The sequence below is a fragment of the Musa acuminata genome, chromosome BXJ3-2 (genome assembly GCF_036884655.1).
Source record: "Musa acuminata AAA Group cultivar baxijiao chromosome BXJ3-2, Cavendish_Baxijiao_AAA, whole genome shotgun sequence".
NCBI lineage: Eukaryota > Viridiplantae > Streptophyta > Magnoliopsida > Zingiberales > Musaceae > Musa > Musa acuminata.
In genome coordinates this window covers 30645532-30672893 of record NC_088350.1, presented here as the reverse complement: position 1 = coordinate 30672893, position 27362 = coordinate 30645532, and the positions used below count along the sequence as shown (strand labels likewise).

Below are 27362 nucleotides of genomic sequence, written 5' to 3'. Positions count from 1 at the left end.
CTCTTTCTTGTGTTTCACAAGCCATGGAGCAGCAAACAAGTACATATAAGTGTGGTTGATCAGAGCAGAAGATCCTCCTTCTACCTATCGTTGAAGCTTTGGTACTTCACAACACGAGGGTTGCGTGAACAACAACTAAAGCAAAAGATTTAGCAAGACCAGACATGTGATTTCTTTCTGTGGATATGAGCTTTTACATCAGAAAGAATCCTCAGATCTCAAGTGATAGCTTCATAAAGAAACACCTGCTGCCTGAAGTAACGAGGACCTGCTCTTAAATTCATTGACCCTTTTAGACCATGGAGTCTAAGTTCACCGTAGGAAAGCTCTTCATCTCCTGGAACTTTTTGTGACTGGTCTGATCCTTTCTCTTGCTTTCTCCCTCAAGTCAGGGTTCTCGTGAATCCCTGTGGCATTCATGTGTCCATGGCCAGGAGGGAACCACATCGCCCATACCTATATCCAGCTACGTAATTCTATCATGCAGGCTTTGCATGCATGGCCCTTGTGGATCCTCACGTGAAGCCTTTTGTATCATTGTTTTCATCAACCTTTCTGTAATCATTACCGAGTTGCAAATGACTAGTTCCATCAACAAGTTTACCATGCAATTATCTGCATCAGTACATGCAGTCTTCTATAGATTGTTTGATAGAATGCCTCACAAACAATCACATCCATGATCACGTGAACTGCAAAAAATGCTGCACGCAATCTGAGTTGAACTTTATCGGTTGGGTTAACTCCTTTCCGATGAATGAGGTTAACTAGAAATGACAGGAAAGTTATATAGCTATATGTTCATGCATCCATAGCCAATTGATCTGCCGACAACATGCTCGTTTATATCCCTTTCTTTCCTATAAAGCTCACGAAAAATCTAAGGTTTTCGGCCTTTAGGGTTTGCGCTGAGTGTCTTCTATAAGTAGGGCTGTAAGTTTGAGTTACTAGCTTGTACTGAAACTGAAGTTGATCCCACGACACCTTTACTCTTGAAGCTTAAACAAGCTCTGTGTCTCTTCTTTAGGTCCTGTTGCTGTCTTGGAGCCCCTTTGGCATGGCGCCCAATGGAGAGATGCTCATGGCTTTCTGCCCCAGGAACACCTTCGACGCTCCACAACGACCACGGAGACCCTCGCTGGAGGGCATCCAGAGGGCGGTGTCTGACCTCTCCTTCCAGCTGACCAAAGAACCTGCGGAAGCTACGCTTCCGCCCATCTCCGAGGTGGAGGACGCCAGCTGCGAGTGTTGCGGCATGTCGGAGGAATGCACGCCCGAGTACATCCACCGTGTCCGGGAGAAGTTCTCGGGGAAGTGGATCTGCGGCCTGTGCTCGGAGGCCGTGAAGGAGGAGACGGCGAAGAACGGCGGGAAGCAGCAGGAAGCTCTCGAGGCACACATGAGCATGTGCGAGAGGTTCAGCAGGATCGGGAGGACGCATCCGGTGCTGTACCAGGCCGACGCCATGAGAGAGATCCTGAGGAAGTCGTCAAGAGCCAGAGCTCAGTCGAGCAGCCCCAGAGACAGGGAGAGCGCGAAGAAAAGCAGCATTACAAGGAGCTCAAGCTGCATTCCAGCCATAACCAAGGAGATGAACGATTGCACAGCACTCAAATGAGGTTAGACAAAGAGGAAGGAGTCCATGTTGGTCTGCATGGCCTCCGTTGTTTTGTTGGATGGCCAATTCATGATCCTAAACAGGGTTTTGTTGGCCCGGAGGCTCACTTTCTCTACGTTGTTTGAGGAAGTGGAGGTCACTCCTACCCGTAACTCTTCAGCTAAGGTGGCAGACTTTTTTCCCCTCCATGAAGAATGACTTTGAGGGGTGATTGATCTTGCTATAGTTTCTATCTAGGGCTAGCAGTTAACCATGTCACATATATATGCTCTTCCTTAACTCTTGGAGCAGCAGTCAAAATAGATACTGTCTTAGATTGTACTCATCTCATAATGAGATGACCATCTAGTGTGTAAATGCCAATGTTGGTAAGAGAAAGGGAATACTGTATTATTTGTAGATCATATGTTTACTACTAATTAAACATGGTGAATAATTCCCTTGATGATGCATGCAGCAGAAGCTACTTGTGCATATGCAAAGGAAGTACTCCTTTTTCCCTTGAGATGCATGAAAGATGTTAAAGCTTGTTTGTGTCTTACAAGGATTGATCAAATCTTGTGTTGCAGCCATTAAAGAAAAAGTTTACAACTCTATCCATCTCATAGACCAATCCAGTATAAAAACCATTAATCCAACACAAACCTATTGGTGTTTCAGGAATTGTGTGGGGTAATAATCTCAATGGGCTTTCTCTGGAGCTTTGAACTTAATGGGCTTTCAAGAAGACCCCACAGAATAAATGTCTTAGTTTCTTATATTCATTGTGCTAATCTGTTGATGGCTCAACATATGGCAGTATAATACACATGTGCCTTGTCCACAATACCACTTACAGTGAAGATATTGTGGACAAACATTTAAATGGGACCTTGTTCATCCTTGCTGTTGTTGTTATTAGGGATAAGTTCCACATTAATTGGTGAGGTGAGGTATTTTGTGGTACCCCATTTGCACCTACATCTATTAAGCAAGCATTGTTCTCCACTGGATCCCAAGGGCAATGGTGGTGGCCACAACACTGCTATGCTGCTGATTTTATATTGGTTTGGATAGCTTCAGCCAGTGAGAAATAATTGTAGTCAATGCCCTATTCCCTAGAACACTGGGTAGGACACCAATATATTGAACTGGAAAAGGATGGCATATTTATAAGTGTGGGTCAATATACATATGCCCTGAGAACTTATTGGTGCAAGAATTACTAAAATCTAATAGCTCTTTGCATCCACAAGTGGACTGAATCTAGGCTGTGAGGTTTCCAGAGCTACAGTCAAAGATGTTTAGGAGGTTAATAGGATGGCAACTAATTAGGAGTATTAGAAAACAAGAACTGCAAGGCTTTGAACAGCCATATGGTGTATGAGCATCTTTGCTGAAGCATTATATAATGGATGAAAGAGATGATCTCTGGCTTGTAGACCACTTGAATAGCCCAAGAGGCCAGATGGTAAATTTCTAGGGGGCACATGCCGTATAGCTTAGTGTCGCGAGCATTGTGAGCACAACTTGCATTGCCAACTAGAAATCCTATACCATCTTGCTGAAGTCTTTACATTAATAAAGACGGTTTGGATGTCATACATAGCTTCACAATGGTTTCAAGCACTGTAGCAGAAACGTGTAGAAGTACTCTGTTCCTTTATTTTCAGACATGTTTTCCTCTCTCCCAAGTCCTAAACACATATATTTGTAGGATGCATATGTCAGGACTGGGATCCCACTGCATTAGACTTTCTGAATTTGATTGTGCATGCCTAGTAACTATGGCAAAGAAGTTTGTCCCATGAACTGGTCATTGCTCTTCAAAGACTTTTCTTATTTGCTTGATTTCTGAAAGCATAGAAAAAGTAGCCTTAAGTATGCATAACCTAACTTGCAGTTGCTGAACTTTATCAGCTAGAGTTCTTTGGATTCCCAACATCTTCTGATTCCAGACTGACATGATGAATGATGCAGAAACACTGTAGATGACATGCAACTAAGCACATAATTTTTGTTGGGAATCTACATAACAGATAGAGGAAGGTGGCGAGGATAAAATATGCATGGAGTTCTTTGTTTTAGGGTGAATTTGGCAAGTGGATCACCCAGATTTCTCTACAATACAAGCTTCTGCAGACGAAGCTTGAGAATCTAAAGGACTGGTTGCTGGCATACATATATCCTTCCCTATCTACTATTTGGATCCTTCTAGTATTTTAATATGCAACTAAACACACACAGTAGCCAAAGACCTCCATAAAGAAATACTCATGACTTAAAAGAAAGCTCTATCTGTACCACCATTTCATGTCTGAAAGAATGTTTGTCCTATTAGGTAAGAAAAGGTTCTTTTCTCCTTGTTTATGCAATCGCTACAGCGGTATCAGTCATCTTCCAAGAGAGTGCTGCCATCATACGCACTATAATTGAGTCACAAGGCTAAGAAGGTGATGGAAGAATTTGGAGGTGTTTGAAGAAGATGCACATTTGGAAAAGAAACAAAAATAAAATAGTCCACTTTGTCAAACAAAATCTAAAATAAAAATGGATCAAAAATAAAAATACATCCTCATCTCTTTTTTACGCGATGTCTGCAGCGGCAAATCTCATGATGGTTGCAGGATCATATGAATGGGTCCCATTAGCGTCTTACCAGTCAACCCATGACATGTGCAGTGTGGTGGCAATGCCGACATCCCCTCTCGAGCACGACATTTGATGCTTCAGCATACATCCTTTCCTTCACAATTTTAATTATCTTTTGGCACTGTGAATTAGTACTCGGTTCTATGCATCTCTCTCTCTCTCTCTCTCTCTCTCCATTATTGTGATACTTAATGAATCGTATTAGACAAAATCTAGGACATCTTAGTAGGCCAATAATAGCTTGTTCATTTGACCTTAGTTTAAGCGAGAGTTTCTAGAACCTTTATGAAAACTTCTCATTTCCCCTTTCTCTTTCTCGCTAATGTACAACACTATGTTAACATTCTCACTTGGCATCTCATTAGATCGATCATATTAACAATACTGAGAAGTTCTTTTTGGGAGAAAAAAATGTTTTATTTCTTTTGTCCCCACAAAGGAAGTCTACAAAAGAAATCCAGACGATGTTTGTTCATGAATCACATCAATCTCACAATTGTTGGAATTTGGCACCATCTTTGACCAAGGCATTTATTATTTTCATTTTCTTTTTGACTTCCTCAGATCATTGTTTTTCCTCATTAATCTTCATGCTTGGACCAGTTCTACGATTAGATGTAGTGGGAAAGCTACCACTAATCTAATCTTTACAGCTAATTTTAGGACATTTCTTTCCAACTATTGTATCCTTTTCTTAAACAAAATGTATATATCTTTCTCTCTCTATCTCTCCTGATTTGATCATCTGTGGAGATTACATTTGGTATTTCCAATCAATACAGCAGTGACGTAGCGGATCCCAACTATTTCCTTGCTTAGAAACTCATGCCCTGGCAGCGAAGGCACGACTCTCTCTCTCTCTCTCTCTCTCACTTTGTGCAAATGATATGAAGCTTCACCAACCAAGTTGATGGATAGGAATTAAGCACATGCTTGCATGGCTGCGCACACTCTCCAATTCAAGAGTGTTTCCTTGGACCGCGGTTTCTCACTGAGGTTGGGGGCGACAAGCAACTACAAATCAACACCATCTGCAGCTGTACGTGGAAAATAAAAGCCTCTTTGACTGAGTCACCAATGTGAAGATATGTAATTCCATTATACTATTCTACATTATCAGCTCAATCGCATCCACGCTCGGAAAATGTCAACTTTTGTGATCCCTAATACCCATGCGTGTGTTGTTCGACTGTTTAAGCCATGTCAGTTCTGCACCGTCTCGCTCGCCATGGATGCAACTTAGCATTACAACACTCGACACGACAGTCTCTCTCTCTCTCTCTCTCTCTGTATATATTTGCTGCTGATTGATTATCTTTAGCCATTCTTTCTTTGTAGAATAATTATTCCTAGATGATCAATTATTTGACGTGACATCCCAACCAATCTTTCACATGAAGTTAGACAAAGATCTTGAATAGTTTAGAGCACACGAAGCTGAGAAGTCTCAATGAGTGTTTTGCATCTTTATAGCCCCTAAAATGCAATTCCATGAAAGTGAAACAACATATTTTTCCGCATATATATCTTCAGCAAATGATATGTTCCCCCTTTATTATTATTATTATTATTATTATTATTATTATTATTATTATTATTATATATATATATATATATATATATATATATATAAGTTATTTTGCATGTTAATTTGGAGAAAGTAGACAGGAGGATACTTGACAGGAACACAGGGTACTCTTGCACCTTACAAGAGAACAACAGCTACAAGCTGTTTTCTGTACAACATGCACATGAACAACCAGCAACTGTGTTTCTCACACAGTATGCATCGGTAGTATGGTCTCTATCTTGGATTTGACGCTCAGTTTGTATTAGGAATTACTTCTTTCTCAAGCTGGTGACAGCAGAAACGTCAGAAACCTTGTTGCATTTGAGCATTCTCACTCCCAGCTATTTGTGACAGCAACATGATGATACATACATCAAGCTGGAAAAGAGTTAACGTTTTGGTCACAGATCCAAACCGCAATCTATCTTCAGCTCCAAACACTATTTATCATCTGGCCATCAAGGCTCGGGTTAGTGCTAATTTCATTGTGCAACCACAGTGCTTTTTGGTAATACGACTATGTGAAGGTATTGAAAGGAGACCAAAGTAAAGAGAGGAACTGTTGTCTGCAGTACATAAGCTGCCACAAACAACAGATGTGCCATGTTTGCAAGGAACATTGTAATATGCGAGTGTAGGGAGACTAAAAGGCCAAAGTGGCCATTGTTTGATGTTCTATCTGTAGACATGTTTCTCAAAAATGGACATCATGAAACATATACAGCTGATACGATCATTATGTTTGCTCGGTGCAATAGCAGTCCTTCTTCACATCTATTTAACACTGTGGCAAAGAGCAACGTGTAACAAAGTTGATCACTCATTAGTATAGTTGTAGCTACAGGATAGCCACCCCGAGGAACATATGTGCCTCCAGTATCAACCAATAGAACAGTAGGTCTACTTCACAATATTGGTGTGAAGAAAACATAGCCTCTATTTATCATGATTCTTGAAATATCCTCTATTTGCCATACTTTTGAGTTGGTTTCACCCTATCGATCGAACCATGGGTGAACCGATCTAATCCCACATGTAAGATTTATAATATCAATTGTAATATTTTTAAATAGATTTATTATATTCTTGACATATCTATCAAAATATTATAAATCTATTCAAAGATATTTTTAAAAAAAATTAAATTAATTTATCTTATCGACATATTCAAATCGATGGATCGGATCAACCTAAGGATTAGTCCACCAAAAAAGACTGGAATTGCTGTTGTGTTGTGTCGACGAAGAATATGATAAAAAAAGGGAATACCAATCGAAAAAGATGAATTTCTTGAAAAAAAATAATATATATTATAAAATCATTACACTGATATTAATAATAAATAAATAAATAAAATAAATACATAATAGAGATCTAAGGGGTAGAGTGCTTTCAAGGATCTGATGGCAACACTTCCTCTTCCGCTGTTGTTTTCGCTAAAAAAAATAATTATCGAAAAAAGCGATTTGTGGGCCCCCACCGGTCTCTGTCGGGTAGATGGACGGGTAAACGAGGCGTGGGTAGTTGCACTTGTTCAAGTCAAAACGGCACGTGGTAATTTCTTTAGCTTTTTACGTGCATTATAGACCGCGAGATGATGCAGTTTTCGCGAGATAAGGTACATTTTTCGGACCACTGGCGACAGAGCCACCACGAGATGACCTCTATTGTCACTCGAAGCGTGCACATAATGACATTTACGCCCTCAACATCTCGTGGGCCCATCAAAAGCTCAGTGGGGTCAATATGGTCATTTCATGTGCATACGAACTCGACGAGGTGGAAACGCATGTGCGGGTGGCTGTGATGTTGTGCTACGCTGACGGCGTATTCAAGAGAAATCTGTGCTGGCAGGCTCAACGTCGTTGGGGGCGTTGAAATGTTGAAGGGTCGATGGCACTCGGTGCGTGCAATGGTGAGTGAGCCGAGAATAATGGCTCCGTCCGAGAGAGATTGGAGGCTATGGGTGTCATTGTCACATTCATAAAGCATGGATTACATCTGCTGGACCAGACAAACTATATCATGCATATCTTAGACGAACCATTGGCTAATCTATGAACGGAGATAGAGAGAGAGGGGTTGTGAACTTTGTATGGCACAGAAGCGGCCAGCACAACAGTGAGTCAAACCTAAGGAGAGCGGCGGTACCAGCATGGTCACTGAAGCAAGAGGGGACAGTCCTCGAGCATAGGTAACCATGGAAGAGGTTAAGCTATGGGTTTAGAGCCGAAGGGAACAAAGAACATCCAGTGAGACGAACATGGCACAAGATGATTGCATGCACGAAACCAAGTGACTAGTTTGAGTCTTCTTTACTTGTTCAGAACACTACTGTACAGTTGATTTGCTTGGATGAGGTACTGTGTAATTCCACTTGATCCAGTGCGAAAGCTTATGGGAACAGCCATGAAGATAACACACACAGAAGCGAGAGAGAGAGAGAGAGAGAGAGAGAGAGATGGCCAAGAATGGCCTCAGAGAAGACGAAGTCCTTCAGCCCCGGCAACAAAAACAGAAGGGCAACAACAAAGAGGAGGGACGGAGAGAGAGAGAGATCAACAGTCCCATAAACGAGGGTCGAAGCTGGAAGGAACCAAAGCATCCGACCATTCCCACATCGGATCGGACGCCGAGTCGTAGAAATCGATCCCTGGACACGGCAACGAGTCGAGAGAGTCGTTGTGGTAGACGAACTCAGCGCCGGGATTGTCCGAGTCGAGGAACCACCCGCCGAGACGCGGCAGCTCGACGATCTCTCCCAGCTCGTCGTCGGCGGAGGGCGATGCCGCGGGGGCTGCCGGCAGAGATGTGACGGGTTCCGTCGCCGCGGCCTTGGCGGCGGCGGCCTGGATGTCGCGGGGTGAGAGGGAAGCGGGGCGGGGGAGGGAGGTGGCGAGCTCCGGGAAGTTGAGGATGGCGGCGGCGCCCTTGATGCTGAGCGCGGCCACGTCGTGGGCGCGCGCCGCCATCTCCGGGGTCGTGAACGTCCCCAGCCAGATGCGCGACTTCTTGCGGGGCTCCCGGATCTCCGACACCCACTTGCCCCTGTTCCGCATCCGCACGCCACGGTACACCGGGTGTCGGCACTGGTCGCGCAGCCCCTGCGCTGCCCCTGCAGGTGCCCCCTCGACGACCTTCTTGTCCACCTTCGACATCCGCGTCGCTTGCCGATGGAGAACCGGTGAAGGGGAGGATGAAGAAGGTGAGGACGGAGAGGAGTTGGAAGACATGGAATTGGCGCTGCTCTCGGCTTCGGATTGATTCGGAGGATGCGCCATTGGCGTCAAAAAGCGATCTTTTTGTTTGAGATCCGTGCTCTGCCCCACAAAGATGTAGCTGACGCCAAACGAAGTCGAAGACTTTGGTGTAAAGTTCAAGCGCTTATCTTCCATAGATAATGCTTATCTGAAAAAAGGATGCAGAATTAGGTACTACAGAATGCAGAAAGATCACATAGATGCTTCTGTAATCTAGTTGATGGATTTGAACTTACTTTTCGGTGGATCGGAGAACTATATAGATGTGGAAGGCTTCAGCTGACGTATTGACGGCCAGAGAAAGCTGCTGGTAAATCTATTCCATGACCAAGGCGATGACAAAGTTCTGATCTTTTTTGACCGACAAAGAAAGCTTGTCGGCGGAGAAGACGGTGGCAATTAGGATCTGAAATATCTGCTACGTGAAAGAAGAAAGAGGCCTGATTGCTGTTATAGTGTTTCCGAAGTGAGCAACAACAAGCAGTCGAGGACGGGAGTTCATGGAATCAAGCTCTTCTTATAGAAGGGGAGAAACAGGAGGAAGAAGCATCATGAGAGAGGTAATGGCTAGGGGGTTTTAATATAGAGTATGGAGTAGAGAGAGAGAGAGAGAGAGAGAGAGAGAGAGAGAGAGCAGTTTCGGCTGGAAATCACCTACATAGCTTTCTTTACATTAAAAACACTCAGCATCTTTACTATCATCTCTTTGTCTCCATTACCCATTACCCTCTCAAGGTAGGTAACTTCTGTCAGCCATGGCTACATCTCCCTCTAGATTAGAGGTTATAGATATTGTTCATCATGACTTGTGGACTTTGATGTTCTTATTACTTCTACCTGTAACATAATTTATGATCAGATTCGAGACTCCTACAGTGGTCCTCCAAAGACAACTCACCACCATCTCGTTTGTGATATCCTAGCTAACATATTCTTTCAGATATGTTGGATGCAGGGCAAGCTGTAGTGAATGACACACAGTGATTTCAACATGTTAATCTGCTGCATGATGTTGACTTCAAATGCAAGCTCTGGCAGTAAGAATTCTCCACCATGTTCCACGGTAACTGAGAAGAGATCGAAAGAAACGATGGGACAAAAGCTATGGGCATTCTGAAAGAGATAAGCCAAGGAAGAACCTTTTCATCCATTAAGATTCCAAGTTCCTCTTTTTAGCTGCAGTTTGACCCTATGAATCCTCTTCAATCTGCCGCTTCATTGATGACACTCGTGATGTGAAGGACTCACATCGACGATCCTAAAACACTCGACCTCTGAATGATCTCTCGATGACGACGAATTATGATGCTAACATCCACAGTTTAAATGTAAACATGCTCCCTATAGATGTCCGCGGTCATAGGGTCCTACACAAGAAATCTGTGATGGAAAATTGAGTTCCTTGTTCTGTTGACCTGCATGCAGCAGGTGTAAGAACTAAGCTGAGATTTCAGAGAAGGGGGGATGGTTGGAGATGGCTGATGCAAGTCTATTGGTGTCTGACCCAGTTGTGCTGTACATCTTCGTAGATAGGAGTTGTCGACAAGCACACCTCTCATTGCATTGCACTGCAGTGTAGGCATTAGGTGTAAGAACTTCTAATTATTAGGAGAAAAGAGTCAAACTGGTGGCATCCATTTATACAGTAACAATCCAAAAGCTTAGTCTAATGTTTGGACATCATGCAATCAAGTCTACATGGACTTGATAAGACAAATAAATGTTATCCACATAAAAAATATGTTGCCTCCTCACAGCACAGACTTCAATTCTAAGTGTCCATTAAGGAGTCAGCTAACAGCAAAGAGAGATGCATTCCTCAGGCTTCAACACTGTTTCTACTTTGCTTTACATGAAAAGCTTCCCCATCAAAGTTGCTGATGGTCAACAGTATAAGAATATGATGCATCAACTTTGAGAAATAAAAAATAGATTGACTTTGTAGTACATTGTGTTTCATGCAGGCAAGTCAAAATAGCAAAAACAACCAACCAATCAATGTCAAGAACACTAATTTTTTATTCCCCCTAAACATCTCGGTTGCTAGCTGTATACATACAGATAGTTAGCATAGGAGTTTGCAAACATCTTTCTTCTGAAAAAATAGTTTGAAAGATAACAAGCAACTTCTGCAGGTAAGCAGGGTTTGATCAACAGGAAATAATTTTACAGGTTGAGCACCATCAACCGGAACAGCAGGAAATGATTGCAGAGATTGATGAGGATGCCCATCTTCAATAATAAGCCATCTGCCTTTATTATCACTTCCGTAGATTTGCTTGTATATGGACAAAAGGAAGAGAGGGAAAGAAGAGTGGTTTCTCTGCCCTTCCGAGGTGTAGCACTAAGCTGAAGCGATAATTACATGATGAAGTAACAAAATCTGAAGCATAAGAAAGCAAGCGCTAGAGAAGTTTGGGCATGGAAGTCAAAAGCTTGGGTGTTGGATGCCCTGACCCATCGGTATGTGTAGGTTTGAGCTTTTGGATCCAATGGAGGAGCCGGTTTTTGTGATCTTGGCAATTCATGTTTGCAACAGTGTCAAGCGTGCCATTTTGAGCGAGAGCAGATTCAAATTGTTCTAATACCTTCACAATCTGCCAAAAGTCAGGTCTTTTGTCTGGTTGGAGTGCCCAGCATTGCTCGATCAAGGCTCCTAATGCATCCGGGCATTCCGGAGGAACAACAGGCCTCAAGTTCTGACAAGTACCGATTGAACACATTAGCAGTGTACAAATTTCTGTAATTACCTACTAGCTTGCTACTATATTTCCTATGACAAATTTGAAAAGACATTGAGTTAGGAACCTAATGTTTCCTGAAATTAGGTTTCCTGAAATTAACCTAATGTTTCCTGAACCTAATCATGGCAACAACAGTGTCCCTGATGGAACTATAAGTTTAACCAGAAACTATAAAGGAAACAACATTCAAGATACAGGTACACTGCTGGTGTACAAAATAGCTAGTTAAGAAAGAGAATGAATCAAAGAAGCATAAACAGTTATAAAGGAGATGAAAACAATTTGTCAAAAGAAAAGCGAGAAGCCACAAACATCAACTTAACCCCATCGACTAGTCTAGTGATTCCTATACCCAAATCCTGACAAAATTAAGTACATGGTTGAGAGATAAATTGTACCACGTTAAGAATCTGCACTTGTATCTCAAAAGACAACCTAAATGAAAGCTGAAGGGTGAAATGAAAAATTGATCTAGGGAACTAAGCTGTCGATCATTACATAGTAATCATGTGTTACAAGAAATAAATGGTTTGTGCTATCTTCACGACACAATGTGCAAAAGATAAGATAATGAAATTGAAAAAAGAAAGAGGAAAGCACCTTATTAACCACTGCGAAAGCTGCCTGAATAGGTGTCATCTCCTCATAAGGGATCCTTCCCGTTGCCATCTCCCAGAGGACTAGCCCAAAACTGTAGACGTCAACTTTGTGGCCATAAGACTTGTGCTTGATCATTTCAGGTGCCATCCAACGAAAAGTCCCAGGATCCTCTGCTAAAGCATCAAAATATGCCTCCTCGCAAGCTATTCCAAAATCGACAATTTTTACACAAAAGTCTTGATCGAAGAGAATGTTCTCAGGTTTCAAGTCTCGGTGAATGACACCTTGTGAATGAATGTACTCCATTCCTCGTGCAATATCTAGTGCAAATGCAATAAGTTTCTCAAGAGGAAGGGATTTGTGTTCGAGTTTGTGTAAGAATGCTCTCAAGGACCCTCCTGAAAGATATTCAGTGATTATGCAAAAGACGGACGGTTCTTTACATGCTGCTATCAGCTGCATCAAAGTAAATATATCATTAGGAAGGTGGACTATCACAATTACAACTGAATAACATTGTGACAATTCAAAAGGAAATGATATCATCAGCATTGCCAACCTAGCAGAAGTCAAGGGAACAAGGAAAAACCCGTCATAATTAATACAATTAAAGTCATTGCTATAATCGTACAATACCTTCTTCTGTCATGCAATCAAAATATCTTCCAGAGGTTGGACATCGGTTTTCATAAAATATCTGCTATCAAAGACTTTACAAACTATGCAAGATATATTCGGTACTCTTTCTGTAAAGCCAACAAGTAGCCTTAAAACAAGAATTTACTTCTATTCTTCATAAAAAATGCAAGTAATATTAGGAAAGCTCTGATAATGTTTGCTAGAATGAGAATGTAAAAGTGTATAGAATATGAAAAATGTAGAAAGGAAAGAACTCCAAAAGTGTAAGTTGAGCCCCACAAAAGAGTGTCCAAGGTTTACACGGTAAGATCCATGCATGGTATCCTATGGAAACAGATATAACAAATCACTTGCGAGAAATTTGGCCAGAAAACAGATCCGGTAAAATTAAGAGTTTGCAGAAGTCACGTATAAGAAGAACATTGATATTTGTTTTTTTAATATGCATTTATTTTAATGCATATTTTCCTAGTGCAAAATCCAGAAATCATTTTAGTTCAGCATACAACTGATGCATCCAAAGCAAGATAAATTGTTTTCAAATCAATCTGGAGGCATAACTCGCTGACGAAGAAACTATAATAGAGGCACAGAGATAATCCGAGTACCTTTATTACATTCCGGTGATAGAGATGAGAGAGAAGGGTGACTTCCCTAGTAAATTGTTTCTCTAACCGAGCAGCCATCAGGCCGTTTTCGTCATCATCTGGTTGTGTAATGATCTTTACTGCGACTGGCCGATCTTTATAGATACCATGATGTAGCTTACTATGAGCTCCAGAAGCAAACCTAAGCCCAAGGTACAACTGGGAAAGATCAACCATCCATTCATGTAGAGTATCCACAGCATTTACCTTCCCCTCACCATGTTCAAAATAACTCGTCCATAAAGCCTCCTTCTGACTCTTATGCTTATCTGATGCTTTCACTAAAGAGAAGTGATTTAGAGGATTTGTTTCAGGAGGTGGTAAGTAACGAGGCACATGATGATCTCGGACTTCTCTCGAGAATAACTTGCCAAAGACACCCTTGTCTGATCCTCTCCTCCTAGGCGGTGGAGTTGAGAACCTCCTCTCATTAGCCCTAGCTTCCTTAAAGACGTCTGAAAGGGTGGTTGTCGGAAGAGGAGAAATTGATCTCTGTTTCAGTTTATAATTCTGCCCATTCCTATAAGAAAAATGACCAGACTTCTGAGAATCAGAATCTAGTTGAGCCTTAACTGAAGTCCTAGATACAGAAGTTGTGCCAGAAATCGAGCCCCTCGCACTCAGCCTTCGATCTACATCTCGCTGAAAAGTGAAGGTAGAAGATCCCGGACTCAGAGTCTCTGGGCTCACCTTAGATTCTCGATCAACAGGAAATGAGAAGTCAGAGAACTCTAAATTCCTCAACGTCTTGAACTTCAGATTGGGATGCTTATTGCCCATCTTAGGAGAAATTAAAGATTCTCGCATTGAATTCATCGCATTTTCCCTTGGTTGTTGATCAGAGTTCACAGAAGCAGGACTTTTCGAGCTTGGCTTGCCTGCTTCTGATCCATGATGGCTATCCTCTAGCAATTGTAATGATGGCAAAGTAGTAGAATGAGAAATTGTGCCTGTTTCCTTTGGTCCTGCATCTCGATTGACTGGCAATGAAATTGATGCCAATTTTGATGCTTCTGCAGTCCTTTTCGGCTTCAATTCCAGATTACTTTCGGATCTGACAAGCAATGGGATCGAGGGGAGCTTTGAAGAATCTAACCTGTGGTAAACCGTATGAGAAAACTTTGCCCTCCTCACCCAAGAGCTTCCCTCTTCCTCCATTACTGTCGACCAATTAACACACCTAATGAATCAAATATCGGCAGGTAACCGCAGGAATCATATCCAAAGCAGCTACGGAAACGCTTTCGGATCTCCAGTTTGTTCCACATCAAAACCTGACATCAACCAATCCGGTTGAAGAACTCGAAAAGCGAAGACTTCGACGATGCCCTGCACCAGATGAATCCTTCCACAACTAAACGAAATCAGAGCTCCACTGGCAGGAGAAGATGCGATCCCAACCTCTCATACACCTTTCGGAAAACCTATAAAGAAAGGAAGCAAGCAATTCAAAGAACCAATTTTTTAAGGAAAAAGAAAAGAAGAGGTCCTACGCCACGATCAGAAGCAAACACGCCGTCGTCGTCATCATCATCTTATCATAGACATATAAAAGAACAAAATCGCTCATTTTCGTCGTCAAATCTACACCAAAAAGGATAAAAAAAGTTTCCTTTTCAGCATCAGTGACAGGGAAAAAGAGGTATAATAACACAAAGAAGTCATTCGATTAACAGAGCCGAAAACCTTAAAATCGTTCCTTTCGCAAAAGAACCCACGGATAATCAACGAAATGATCATAAAAAAAGGCCCCTTTACCGTGGCCTCCGGCTGTCAATATCCCAACGGAAGGGGGAAAACTATGGAAGGCGAAGCCGACGAGGAAAAATCACAAAGGGAAAGTACTAGATAACCTCCAAAGAGGAAGCCAAACGTCCAACGGCACGCATCCGCCTACAGAGAGATCCTTCACACGGTGCTTACAAGCGGCCGCCCTTCCGCCGCCGCCGCCGCCACCGCCGCCACCGCAGAAGCGAAACGCGGGAAGACGGAGAGAGAGAGGGAGAGAGAGAGCGAGAGAGAGGAGGAGGAGGTGGCGATATCGTACGATACGGACGCCATCACAGTCGTTTTGCCGTTAATTTATGTTTTCGCGAATAAGCCCTTCAAAGGAACGTTTTCACATCGCCGTCCACATTTCCATAGAACTTTTATGCAGAAAGCCCACTAAGATAAACTAATCAGCATCTATTAATGCAAAAAAAAAGAAAGAGATATATGTAATACATATATAATTTCTTCGAGAGACTCCTATTATGAGAATATGGTATAAATCAAGATCTATCAATGCATATTATTTTGGATTTCAAGTGTGTATATATAAATTAATTATGGAGGTACGATAAATAAATGAGGGTGTCAATTGCAAATATAAATTTGTAATGGTGGCTCGATACAAAACGAGTTGACCTTTTTATTCTTTGGCGGTGCTGCGGTGGGGCCCTTTTATGGCGTGAGGACAAAAGAAAAGTCAAGAAACGTAAGGAGAATTTTAGCGGAGGAAGGAAGAGTCACGGTCAGAGAAGTGGGTTGGTAATCCTTCTCTCTACCTCTTTATGGATGACAAGGATGGAAATTTCAATCCGATTTGATCAATTATGATGCAAAAGGGGATGAAATTGACATTTAATTTCAAAAGGATGAATGAGATGCTGAATAGTATCACTTCATTCTTATATATATATATATATATATATATATATCGATTTGCGTAAAATGCCTACGAAGTGCGCCATGAAATTGAATGCATTAAGTTTAAGCATTTCACATTCAATACTTTGGTTTGATTTGATGGATTAATTAGTTAATTTTTAAAAAAACAATGGGTAATTTTTTTAAAAAATCTTTTATTTTCATAAATTCTCATTTAATGCCCTTTTTATTTATTCTTGTAAAATATTTTTTTCCTACAATGCGACATTACTTCTCGTCTCCACCCCTTTTTCATTATCCTTGCCTCCCCTTCCTCATCGCCTCTCTTGCCTCTTCCTTTATCATCGTTCACTAACAACCTATCAATATGTCCAGGTCTAACTCAACCTTCGCTACTACCCCTTCGCCAAAGTCAACGACGAGGCCGATGGAGCAAAACAAAGCCCTTAGTGACCTCCTTCCCCTCACTCTTGTTCGTTAAGTCCTCACCCCTCCTCTATTGTTACCATCGTGAGAAAGGAGGGTTTCATAGACGTATGGGGGCATGATCATCTTTGATTTTCTTATATCAATGACAACAATATTTCATAAGGTGACGGTGGAGCACTTGTGATCCGAACTTGAGATAGGGTGATGATGGAGCACTTATGATCGGAACTTGAGAAAGATATGTAGGAAAGTAGGAGGTGTCGAAGATGAGTAGAGGTCGAGGATGATGACAACTTTGAGGCTAGTTCGCATAGGCGTAGGCCATGACTTCACCACAATTAGCTCACACAAGCTTAGGCCACGACCGGCTTAGACAAGCCCAAGTTGCAACTAACTCACATAAGCCCAATCACCCTCTCGAGAGATCGCCCATCTTGGCCACCGCAACAATATCGACGAACGAGGAACAAAGATGACGGAGTGAGAGTGGAGGCAATGGATGAGAGCCCGACGACAACAATAAACAAGGGACAGAGGCGAGGAATAATAGCAACAACCAATGTGGCGAAGGTCATGAGCAATGTCATCTTTAAATAAAAAAAATGCTCTACAAAAATAAATGAAAAAGGGACACTGACTAGGAATTAATGAAAATAAAATATTAAAAAAATCCAAAAAACAATTTGTCTACCCATGGCTTATTAATCATTGAAATCCTTTGAATGATGGATCACAATTATTGGTGACCAGATAAAAGTAAAGGCTGTCATCCCAATATTCTCATTGAGCCCAAAGCCCAAAAGTGTAAGACCAATGGGCCTTTGGGAAGCATCAGAAGAAGACCTCATCACCCGCGCTAAGTTTTCCTACTAAAGCACACGTTATAATTGATATAATCAACCATTTAAGCCAAGAAAAGCTATGCAGGTTGAGAAAGCTATGAATCTATGATGGGATAAACACAAAATCTTCATTTATTGTGAGAAGAATCGACAATATTACTCAGATAAGGAAAGAGCATAGAACACGAGGACGATATGTATCGATCTAACAAAGCAAATCATGCATGAGAATTGAATCAACTTACGCCAAAAAGGCACCACCAAGCAGATTCACCAAGCTCGGCACACGAACATTTGTAAAAAGTCAGACAAAATAATTCAACGGATGATGATGAGGACGTCGGCGATGAGGATTCGAGCAAAACACCCATTTCCTACAAGAAACTTATCACTAGGAATGACGAGTGTCATTTCGGCTTTGTGATAAATAGAAATAGCTTTCAAGCCATACAAAAGCCTACGATTACATACACAATGACAAATGAACTGACAAAAAGTGTTGAAACATGCTATGATAGTAACTAAATGGCAGTCAAGACTCGGGCTTCACAATCCTTCAAATATGTCTCAGTTTTCCTTGGGGGTTTCCAAATATAAGCAAAGATTCAAGAGTGCAGATCCCAAAAATACAGAAAATCATGTTTATGCATTAGTTGGCAAATCATCCTCTGGCTATTATTAATTGTTTTACCTTTGTGGTATGTTTGCATACTCAACAGATTGAAGTAATCAAAACTTTGCTTGGATAACAGATAGCTTGTCTAAAACCATGTAGTATACAACAAGAAAAAATATTGATGATTTGAGTCTTAAATCTCAACTAAACAGTATGAGATTCATCTATTAGGCAGATAAATGTATAATGAGGAAAATTTTGTTTTAAACATGAATCTAATTATTTAAATTCAGTATCATGCTTGATAATACCAAGTATCCCTCTCTTTGGCCTAGACATGCTTACAACTAGGTAAATGCCAGCTTTAGGACGATAGATCCTATGTACAGGAAAGGAAGAAGAAAAAAAAAACATAAGTTTTCATTTGTTATGAATGCATTGTATAGACTGCCAAAATTAATCTAATTTTCTTCCATGCTTGATGAACTCAAACTGCAACATTAGTTAAACAAATTCTAGCAAAGTACTTTTTGCAAGTTATAACACTCAAGCGAGCTTTCTAGCTTTGTGTTAGTACATCCAGTATAGTTTCATTTAACACAACAAAGATTGAGCACAAACAGTGAAACAAGCACATCGAGAAAGACATAATAGACCCTTCTAATCGAGGAATACCTAATATGGTCAACAACAACTGTTCTCAGAACAGTTTGGTTTGAAGGAGTTTCAATCTTCTGCCAATGTATGTATTTTGCTTTTGGAAATGATCTCCCTTGTTACAGTTTTCGCTGTTGGCTTCATGAGAGCCTCTTGAGATAATCTTCAGAGCAATATATAACAAGTCCCAATAGAGCCTAACTATTTTGAACGTTTCTTTAAAAAGAATGAGCCACAAGATTCATTGATCAGCTCATATTATAGTTTTCTGTCTGTAAATAAGAGCTCATATATCATTGATCAGCTCATAAAAGAATGAGCCACAAGATTCATTGATCAGCCACAAGATTCATTGAGCCACAAGATTCATTGATCAGCTCATATTAGACTCAAACCAGTCAAGAATACCATCTGTCTCAAAACTGGTCATTTCATGCAAAGCAAATGCAAGGTTCAATTCCTCCCCAATGTGATTAAGCAATTCATAGTTTTCTGGGATAATGTTCCTTTGAATAAGAGCTTCCTTCCACTGAGTTTGTCGCCCGTCATTATTCATAAACCCATTTTCATCAATAAATCCCTTCTCAGAAAAAAGATGATACATTTTGACAGACAATGTCTGGTTTATCCCTGGAATCCTGTTGGAGAACAAGTCTGGAGACAAAGGAAACTGCATACACCTAATCTCCTTGACAAGAACGCCATTCTGTCTCAAAGTTTTCATGTTCTTTTGTATCTTTTTCATTGTATTACGGTCCTTAGGCATGTGAACAAAAAGTGTGGGTGGGTAGTCCTTTGGCACACCAGCAGATGCAAATACTCCTTCTGCAATCATAATTGAGAGGCTTCTGAATCTCATCTCAGCAGCAAGCGCAGAAACAAAATACCCACCAGATGAAGCCCCCATGGCCATGATGGGAAGCTTCCCAAGCTTATTTTTTTCGATCCACCATTTGATGATCCACTTGATGGCTTCCGTTTCCTCAAACGACCAGCATCTACCCAAACTAGATATGGTTAGGACAGCAAATTTTCGTTCCAGAGCACGAAGCACAAAGATCCTCTCTTCGGGCAACCCAGTGCAGTTTGGGCAGCCTGGGTACTTGTCCCAGAAGTTGGAAGCTCGGACACCGCAACCATGAGCAATGAAAAGAGCGGCCTTGGGCGAATCGGGGATTTGCCAAATGACATCGGTGCCATTCATGAGCTCCAAAGATGGCCTGAATCGGACAGAAGACTGAAAGCCGGCATTTTTGTGCTTCAAAAGATCAGATGAAGGGTTTGGTTTTTCTCTGTTGATCAGAATGCAGGTGACAGCAATTAGGGTTAGTGATGCAAGGGCCACTGCACGCCATTTCTGAGCCCTGTAAAATTGGTTGCTTGAGTTGTGCAATCGACTCGACATCCCTGGCATCATGAAGAATAGCGAAGAATATGTTACTAATCCTATTCACTTGGCATCAGGAAATCAAAGCAAGCATCATTAGAAGGAAATGGGAATCCCTCAGAAGCCTTTCAACGATCAGACGCATTCACATCAAGGAAAACAAACATGGATTTCGAACAAAGGGGAAGCCAACTGGTTCGCAATCTAAACCTTAACTCAAATAGATAAGAGCAAAATCTAATCACTCTATACTAGTCAAAGATCTCATTCAGGAAGCCAAAAACAGAGAGAAAAAGAGGTATTTTCCAGATCACCGAAACAAATCATACCGCTAAAGAGGTAAAAATGAGATCTGGAGGTTTCTGAAAGAATTGCGACGGCACAAAGGAACTGAATGCATAAAGGAGTACAATCTCACCAGTTTCTTCTGGATCTGTCGACGTTGTTAGAGCAAAACCCTTCCTTCGGAGGGGATTTCGATGGTAGCGATGTAGTTCGGGCTGGGCTGAAGGAACGGGCTCGTCGTTCGCCTAATCCACCAGGTTGAAGCAGCAGAGGAGACCGATGAACCGGCTAATGGCTCCAAGAGCAGCTCATACTCAGAGAGGTGGTGTCGTCTTTCTCGCTGCCACATACGTGGAGCCACCACTCGTACCCTCGACTTATACCCACTTATATTTGACTTACACTAAGGTTGTGGGAAACAACTTTGAGCCGTGGCCTCGGGACCGAATATTTTTAGTGTCTCTGTCCCCCTCCCCTTTCTTTCTGATGAACGAAAGGGTATTTATAGGGAAGCTTACTGTTGTTTGATATGCCCGCCTGCAGGAGGCAGGCTGATAGCGTCTGACATGGGCGTTGGCATGGCGTGGAGAACCGAGCCTGGGTAGGCATTAGTGCGCCTCGACCGGTGTTCCGGTTCGGTTGACCGAGTGCAGTCGCGCCGATCGAGGCATGAGGCGTTGGCTGACGTTAGCCGAGTCTTATCATAATTACTATCCTCATCATATTCCCCCCCGGAAAGAAGCTATGCGTCGATCGTTGTAACGGGAGTCTGAGGCATGGCTTTAGCTTTCAGACGGGCTGAACGCGCTGGTGTGTCTCGGGGACATGAAGCTGAGGAGCCGAGGAGCACGACGCAGGCGGGTAGGCCGCGCAGGTGTGGTCTCGGGCATCATGCGGTCGAGGAGCACGACGCAGGCGGGCAGGCCGCGCAGGTGTGATCTCGGGGAGCATAGAGCTGAGGAGCATGACGCAGGCGGGCTGGCCACGCAGGTGTGTCTCGGGGAGCATGGAGCCGAGGAGCACGACGCAGGCGGGCTAGCTGCGCAGGTGTGTCTCGGGGAGCATGGGGCCGAGGAGCATGACGCAGGCAGGCTGGCCGCGCAGGTGTGTCTCAGGGAGCATGGGGCCGAGGAGCACGACGCAGGCGGGCATGCCGCGCAGGTGTGGTCTTGGGCATCATGTGGCCGAGGAGCACAACGCAGGCCACGCAGGTGTGGTCTCGGGCATCATGCGGCCGAGGAGCACGACGCAGGCCGCGCAGGTGTGGTCTCAGGCATCACGCAACCAAGGAGCTCGACGCAGGCGGACAGGTCGCGCAGGCATGGTCTCGGGCAGTCTATGGCCGAGGGACGTGGCTCGGGCCGAGAGGCTGCCCTAAGGGGGGCTCGGCAATCTATGGCCGAGGGATATGACAAAGGCCGAGGGACACGACTCAAGCGGGCAGGCCGCCCTGAGGTGGACTTGGCAGTCTTCGGCCGAGAGATACGGGTCGAGCCAAGCCATGTAGATACAGAAGGGGGTTAGGTTGAAGCTAACCGCGAACCGGGAGGCAATCAGATAAGTACTGAACCTTCGCTCGGAAGGAACTGAGGCAGGGCCTCGATTTCTTTTCATTAGGACTACATCAGGTCCGGCTGCTGGAAGTCGTCTCTTCTCTTCACGGCCGCCCAGGCCTCCGCCGCGATGTACCGGTTAGCCCGCTGGAGCATCTCTAGCACCGTGGTGGGAGGTCGCTTCGCGAGGGACTAGAGGAATTTGGAAGGTCGCAGGCCTATCATAAACGCCTGCACTAATAGAGACGGGTGAGTGTCCGGCAAACCCCGGATTTGCGTGGCAAAGCTATCCACAAAATGTGAGAGAGGCTCGTCCTCCCTTTGTTTGAGTCCGAGGAGCAGTGCCGCGGAAGGCTTTGGTCGTGCATAGGCTACGAAGTGGAGCTCAAAGTCATTAGCGAGCTGGTCGAAGGAAGTGATAGTCCCGGTCTTCAGGCCGTCATACCACGCGTGGGCCGGCCCTCTCAGAGTGGTGGGAAACGCTCTGCACATCAATGCATCAGAGGTTCCGTATAACACCATTTGGGTGCGAAAAGTAGCTACATGGTCCGTCGGGTCGGCGGAGCCATCGTAAGCGTCTAGAGAGGGGAGCTAGAAGTCCGGGGGGACTGTCAGATCCCGTATCACGGGCGTGAAGGGAGACCTTTGGTGTGCGTCCTCCCCGAGCTCTCCTTTGGACTTACGAACCTCTTTCTGCACCTCATCGAGTCGTTGGCTGACGAAGCGCAACTGGGACCCGCAGGGAGTCCGAAGAGAGTGCCTCGGGTTCCGGGCGGTCGCTCGGGTTTGCCATCATTGGATCCTCGCGTGGGGCCGGACGGACCCGAGGCGAAGCGGGGGCTCCGGAAGTGTCGTGTGGGCCCGAACGGGCACCTTGCATTGTCGTAGTGGTTCGATTGTAGGTGGGTGCGTCGGATGAGAAACGAGCGGGATAATAGTTTGCACCATTTCCATTAGAGCTCGGACTTGACGGGCGAGGTCCAGAAAGGCCTCGGGTGACACGGGCGTTGAGTCGGCTGGGGCGCTGTCGGGCGGCGACAAGCCCGAGTCGTTGAATATTCGCCAATATCATTCAGAGGTCGTGGCGGGGTGTTCGTCACGATGGTCTCCGTGCGGAGGATGTTCCCCCGAGGCTTCGGTCGGGTGTGACCTCTCAGCCGTGGGCTCATCTGAGCCGCTCTGGTGATCACCCGACATTCCGGGCCCTCCTTCTAGCGCCAATCTGTTGTGGGAAACAACTTTGAGTCGTGGCCTCGACCCCTCGGTCCCATGCGTGGCCGCCCGCCTCAGCTGCTCGGCTGACGGTGTAGCCCGCTGCCTCGGCCCCTCGGCCTTATGGGCAGCCAACACACTGCAGCCAACTCGCTGCCTCGGCCCCTCGGCCCCATGTGCAGCAAGCAACCCGCTGCCTTGGCCCCTCGGCCTCATGCGTAGCCAACACGCTACAGCCAGCACGCTGCCTCGGCCCCTCGGCCTCATGCGCAGCCAACACGCTGCCTCGGCTCCTCAGCCCCATACGCAGCAAGCAGCCTGATGCCTCGGCTGCTCCTCGGCCCCATGCGCAGCAAGCAGCCCGCTGCCTCGGCCCCTCAGCCTCATGCGCAGCCAACACGCTGCCTCGGCTCCTCAACCCCATGCGCAGCAAGCAGCCTGATGCCTCGGCTGCTCCTCGGCCCCATGCGCGGCCAGCCCGCTACCTGCGCGCCTCAGCGCGCCTCTTGGCTCACGGTTAGCTTCGGCCTAACCCCCTCTTTTTTTGCATTCACACGGCTCGGTCGTAGACAGCCCGAGTCCACCTTAGAGCAGCCTGCGCGCCCGAGGGGTGTCCCTCGGTCGCAGCCTGCTTGCACTAAGCACCTCGGCTGCAGCCTGCCTGCGTGGAGCCCACCTCAGCACGGCCTGCCCGCCTGAGCGGTTTCCCTCGGTCGCAGCCTGCCTGCACCGAGCACCTCGGCCAATCTCTGCCGAGACCCACCTCGGCACGGCCCGACCGCCTATCGTGTTCCTCGGCCGCGTGGTGCCCGAGGTCGCGTCTTCGCGTCCTGCCCGCCTGATCGTGCTACTCGGTCGCATGACCCTCGCGACCACGCCTGCGCAGTCTACTCGCCTGCGTCGTGCTCCTCGGCAGCATGATGACCGAGACCACACCTGCGCGGCCTGCCCGCCTGCGTCGTGCTCCTCGCTTCCATCATCCCCGAGACACACCTGCGCGACCAGACCGCCTGCGTCGTGCTCCTTGGCTCCATGTTCCCGAGACAGACCAGTGCCGCCAGTACGCCCGCGTCGTGCCCCTCGGCTCCATAAACCCCGAGACACGTCTGCGCGGCCAACCTGCCCGCGCCGAACTCCACGGCCCTATCCACCTGGTTCACGCTCCTCGGCCGCGGCTTGCCTGCGCCGAACGCCTCGGCTCCATGCTTGCCGAGCCCACCACCTCGGTCGCAGCCTGCCTGCACCGAGCACCTCGGCCAATCTCTGCCGAGACCCACCTCGGCACGGCCCAACCGCCTGTCGTGTTCCTCGGCCGCGTCCTCGCGTCCTGCCCGCCTGATTGTGCTACTCGGTCGCATGACCCTCGCGACCACGCCTGCGCGGTCACCCCGCTTGCGTCGTGCTCCTTGGCTCCATGTTCCTGAGACAGACCAGTGCCGCCAGTACGCCTGCGTCGTGCCCCTCGGCTCCATAAACCCTGAGACACGTCTGCGCGGCCAGCCTACCCGCGCCGAACTCCTCGGCCATATCCACTACCTTGCCCGCCTGGGTTACGTCCCTCGGTCGCGGCCTGCCTACGCCGAGTGCCTCGGCTCCATGCTTACCGAGGCCACCACCTCGGTCGCGTAATGCCCAAGGTCGCCACCTCGGTCGCATAATGCCCGAGGCCTCCTCGGTCGCTTAATGCTCGTGGACACCCCCTTTGGCTCCATACCACCCGAGACCACACCTGCGCGCGGTCACCCCGCCTGCGTTGTGCTCCTCGGCCCTCGGCTCTGCGCCTCCCGAGACACACCTGCATGGTCACCCTGCCTGCGTTGTGCTCCTCGGCCCACGGCTCTGCACCATCCCGAGACCACACCTGCGCGGTCACCCCGCTTGTGTTGTGCTCCTCGGCCCTCGGCTCTGCGCCTCCCGAGACACACCTGCGCGATCTCCCCGCCTGCGTTGTGCTCCTCGGCCCTCGGCTCCACGCCATCCCGGGACCACACCTGCGCGGTCACCCCGCCTGCGTTGTGCTCCTCGGCCCTCGGCTCTACGCCATCCCGAGACCACACCTGCGCGGTCACCCCGCCTGCGTTGTGCTCCTCGACCCTCAGCTCTACGCCATCCCGAGACCACACTTGTGCGGTCACCCCGCCTGCGTTGTGCTCCTCGGCCCTCGGCTTTACGCCACCCGGGACACACCTGTGCGGCCAGTCCGCCTGCGTCGTGCTCCTCGTCCCTCGGCTCTACGCCATCCCGGGACCACACCTGCGCGGTCACCCCGCCTGCGTTGTGCTCTTCGGCCCTCGGCTCTACGCCATCCCGAGACCACACCTGCGCGGTCACCCCGCCTGCGTTGTGCTCCTCGGCCCTCGGCTCCACGCCATCCCGGGACCACACCTGCGCGGTCACCCCGCTTGCGTTGTGCTCCTCGGCTCTACGCCATCCCGAGACCACACCTGCGCGGTCACCCCGCTTGCGTTGTGCTCCTCGGCCCTCGGCTCTACGCCATCCCGAGACCACACCTGTGCGGTCACCCCGCCTGCGTTGTGTTCCACGGCCCTCGGCTTTACGCCACCCGGGACACACCTGCGCGGCCAGTCCGCCTGCGTCGTGCTCCTCGTCCCTCGGCTCTACGCCATCCTGGGACCACACCTGCGCGGTCACCCCGCCTGCGTTGTGCTCTTCGGCCCTCGGCTCTACGCCATCCCGAGACCACACCTGCGCGGTCACCCCGCCTGCGTTGTGCTCCTCGGCTCTTGGCTTTCCGCCTCCCGAGACACACCTGCGCGGTCACCCCGCCTGCGTTGTGCTCCTCGGCCCTCGGCTCCACGCCATCCCGGGACCATACCTGCGCGGTCACCCCGCCTGCGTTGTGCTCCTCGGCTCTACGCCATCCCGAGACCACACCTGCGCGGTCACCCCGCCTGCGTTGTGCTCCTCGGCCCTCGGCTCTATGCCATCCCGAGACCACACCTGTGTGGTCACCCCGCCTGCGTTGTGCTCCTCGGCCCTCGGCTTTACGCCACCCGGGACACACCTGCGCGGCCAGTCTGCCTGCGTCGTGCTCCTCGGCCCTCGGCTCTACGCCATCCCGTGACCACACCTGCGTGGTCACCCCGCCTGCGTTGTGCTCTTCGGCCCTCGGCTCTATGCCATCCCGGGACCACACCTGAGCGGTCACCCTGCCTACGCTGTGATCCTCGGCCCTCATCGGCTCCATCGGCCCCGAGTCCAACCCTGCTCGGCTTCCTGACTGAGTTGCGCACCTCGGCCCCATGTTGCACGAGACGCGTCCGCACGGCTAGCCCGCCTACGTCATACGCCTCGGATCTGCATGACCAGCCCACCTGAAGTAAGAAGCCATGCATCGGACCCCCTGCATGCAAGAACCGACGCATAACTCCTTTCGGGGGGGGGCATATGATAGGGGCAAAAATGGCGATGTGACACGCCATGACAGCATCTCCCGAGCGACACACTACCCGAGGCTCTCCATACCCTGTAGCAGCTCGGCCTCCCACGCAACCCCAGCGGTAATGTCAGACGCCACCAAAGGTACAGTCCTGCCCTGCAGACAGCTACGTCAGGTAACATCAAACCTCATCTATAAATACCCCTGAGTCCTAAGCAAAGGGGGGGAGCACACACTCAACACACAGAGGTTTTTCCTCCTCCTAAACCCCCTCCACATCTTTCTCTAACTTGATCGTCGGAGGGGTCGGGCCGAGCTCCCGGCCCGACCTGTGTGCAGGTGCGAGACGACGTCGCCTCTTCCCGGTGCTACGGCGGAGCTGCCTCCCGACCCGACCTACCGACCCGACCTGCCGAACCGACCTCCCGACCCGAACCACCGTGCTCGGCCGCCGGGAGACCCCGAGGGACGCCGCCCGAGATCCCCGACATCCGGACCCCCGAACCGAGTCGTGACGGCCCCGAGGCCACAGCTAAAAAAGTTACTTACCGTAACAGATGGTGCGGAGGAACAGCGGTTGTGGGAAGGAGGAGGAGGTTGAGGAGAGGGTGACGGCGGAG

At 47.0% G+C, this 27362-nt stretch overlaps 4 protein-coding genes across 6 annotated transcripts; 1 reads left to right on the top strand and 3 right to left on the bottom strand.

Moving 5' to 3' along the window:
• The first annotated feature begins 935 nt into the window (after positions 1-935).
• Positions 936-2070, top strand: LOC103976242 (uncharacterized). The gene has a single exon (XM_009391452.3). The coding sequence runs from the start codon at positions 1058-1060 to the stop codon at positions 1616-1618; it is 561 nt and encodes a 186-aa protein (XP_009389727.2). The 5' UTR covers positions 936-1057; the 3' UTR covers positions 1619-2070.
• Positions 2071-8093: 6023 nt separating this feature from the next.
• Positions 8094-9711, bottom strand: LOC103975449 (ethylene-responsive transcription factor TINY). Its single transcript, XM_009390413.3, has 2 exons — positions 9316-9711; positions 8094-9227 (listed from the first exon to the last, which is right to left on the bottom strand). The coding sequence occupies exon 2, from the start codon at positions 9212-9214 to the stop codon at positions 8378-8380; it is 837 nt and encodes a 278-aa protein (XP_009388688.2). The 5' UTR covers positions 9215-9227; positions 9316-9711; the 3' UTR covers positions 8094-8377.
• A 1369-nt stretch (positions 9712-11080) lies between these two features.
• Positions 11081-15719, bottom strand: LOC103975450 (serine/threonine/tyrosine-protein kinase HT1). Of its 3 annotated transcripts, none has more exons than XM_065140400.1 (5): positions 15563-15719; positions 15203-15293; positions 13671-15133; positions 12424-12879; positions 11081-11778 (listed from the first exon to the last, which is right to left on the bottom strand). In XM_065140400.1, the coding sequence occupies exons 3-5, from the start codon at positions 14865-14867 to the stop codon at positions 11485-11487; spliced, it is 1947 nt and encodes a 648-aa protein (XP_064996472.1). In that variant the 5' UTR covers positions 14868-15133; positions 15203-15293; positions 15563-15719; the 3' UTR covers positions 11081-11484. The 3 variants fall into 3 exon arrangements, with proteins under 3 accessions (XP_064996472.1, XP_064996471.1, XP_009388691.2); XM_065140399.1 differs by lacking the exon at positions 15563-15719 and adding an exon at positions 15396-15507; XM_009390416.3 differs by lacking the exon at positions 15203-15293.
• A 3007-nt stretch (positions 15720-18726) lies between these two features.
• On the bottom strand, positions 18727-20946 carry LOC135631115 (uncharacterized). Its single transcript, XM_065138540.1, has 2 exons — positions 20711-20946; positions 18727-20312 (listed from the first exon to the last, which is right to left on the bottom strand). The coding sequence occupies exon 2, from the start codon at positions 20308-20310 to the stop codon at positions 19279-19281; it is 1032 nt and encodes a 343-aa protein (XP_064994612.1). The 5' UTR covers positions 20311-20312; positions 20711-20946; the 3' UTR covers positions 18727-19278.
• Between the last annotated feature and the right edge of the window lie 6416 nt (positions 20947-27362).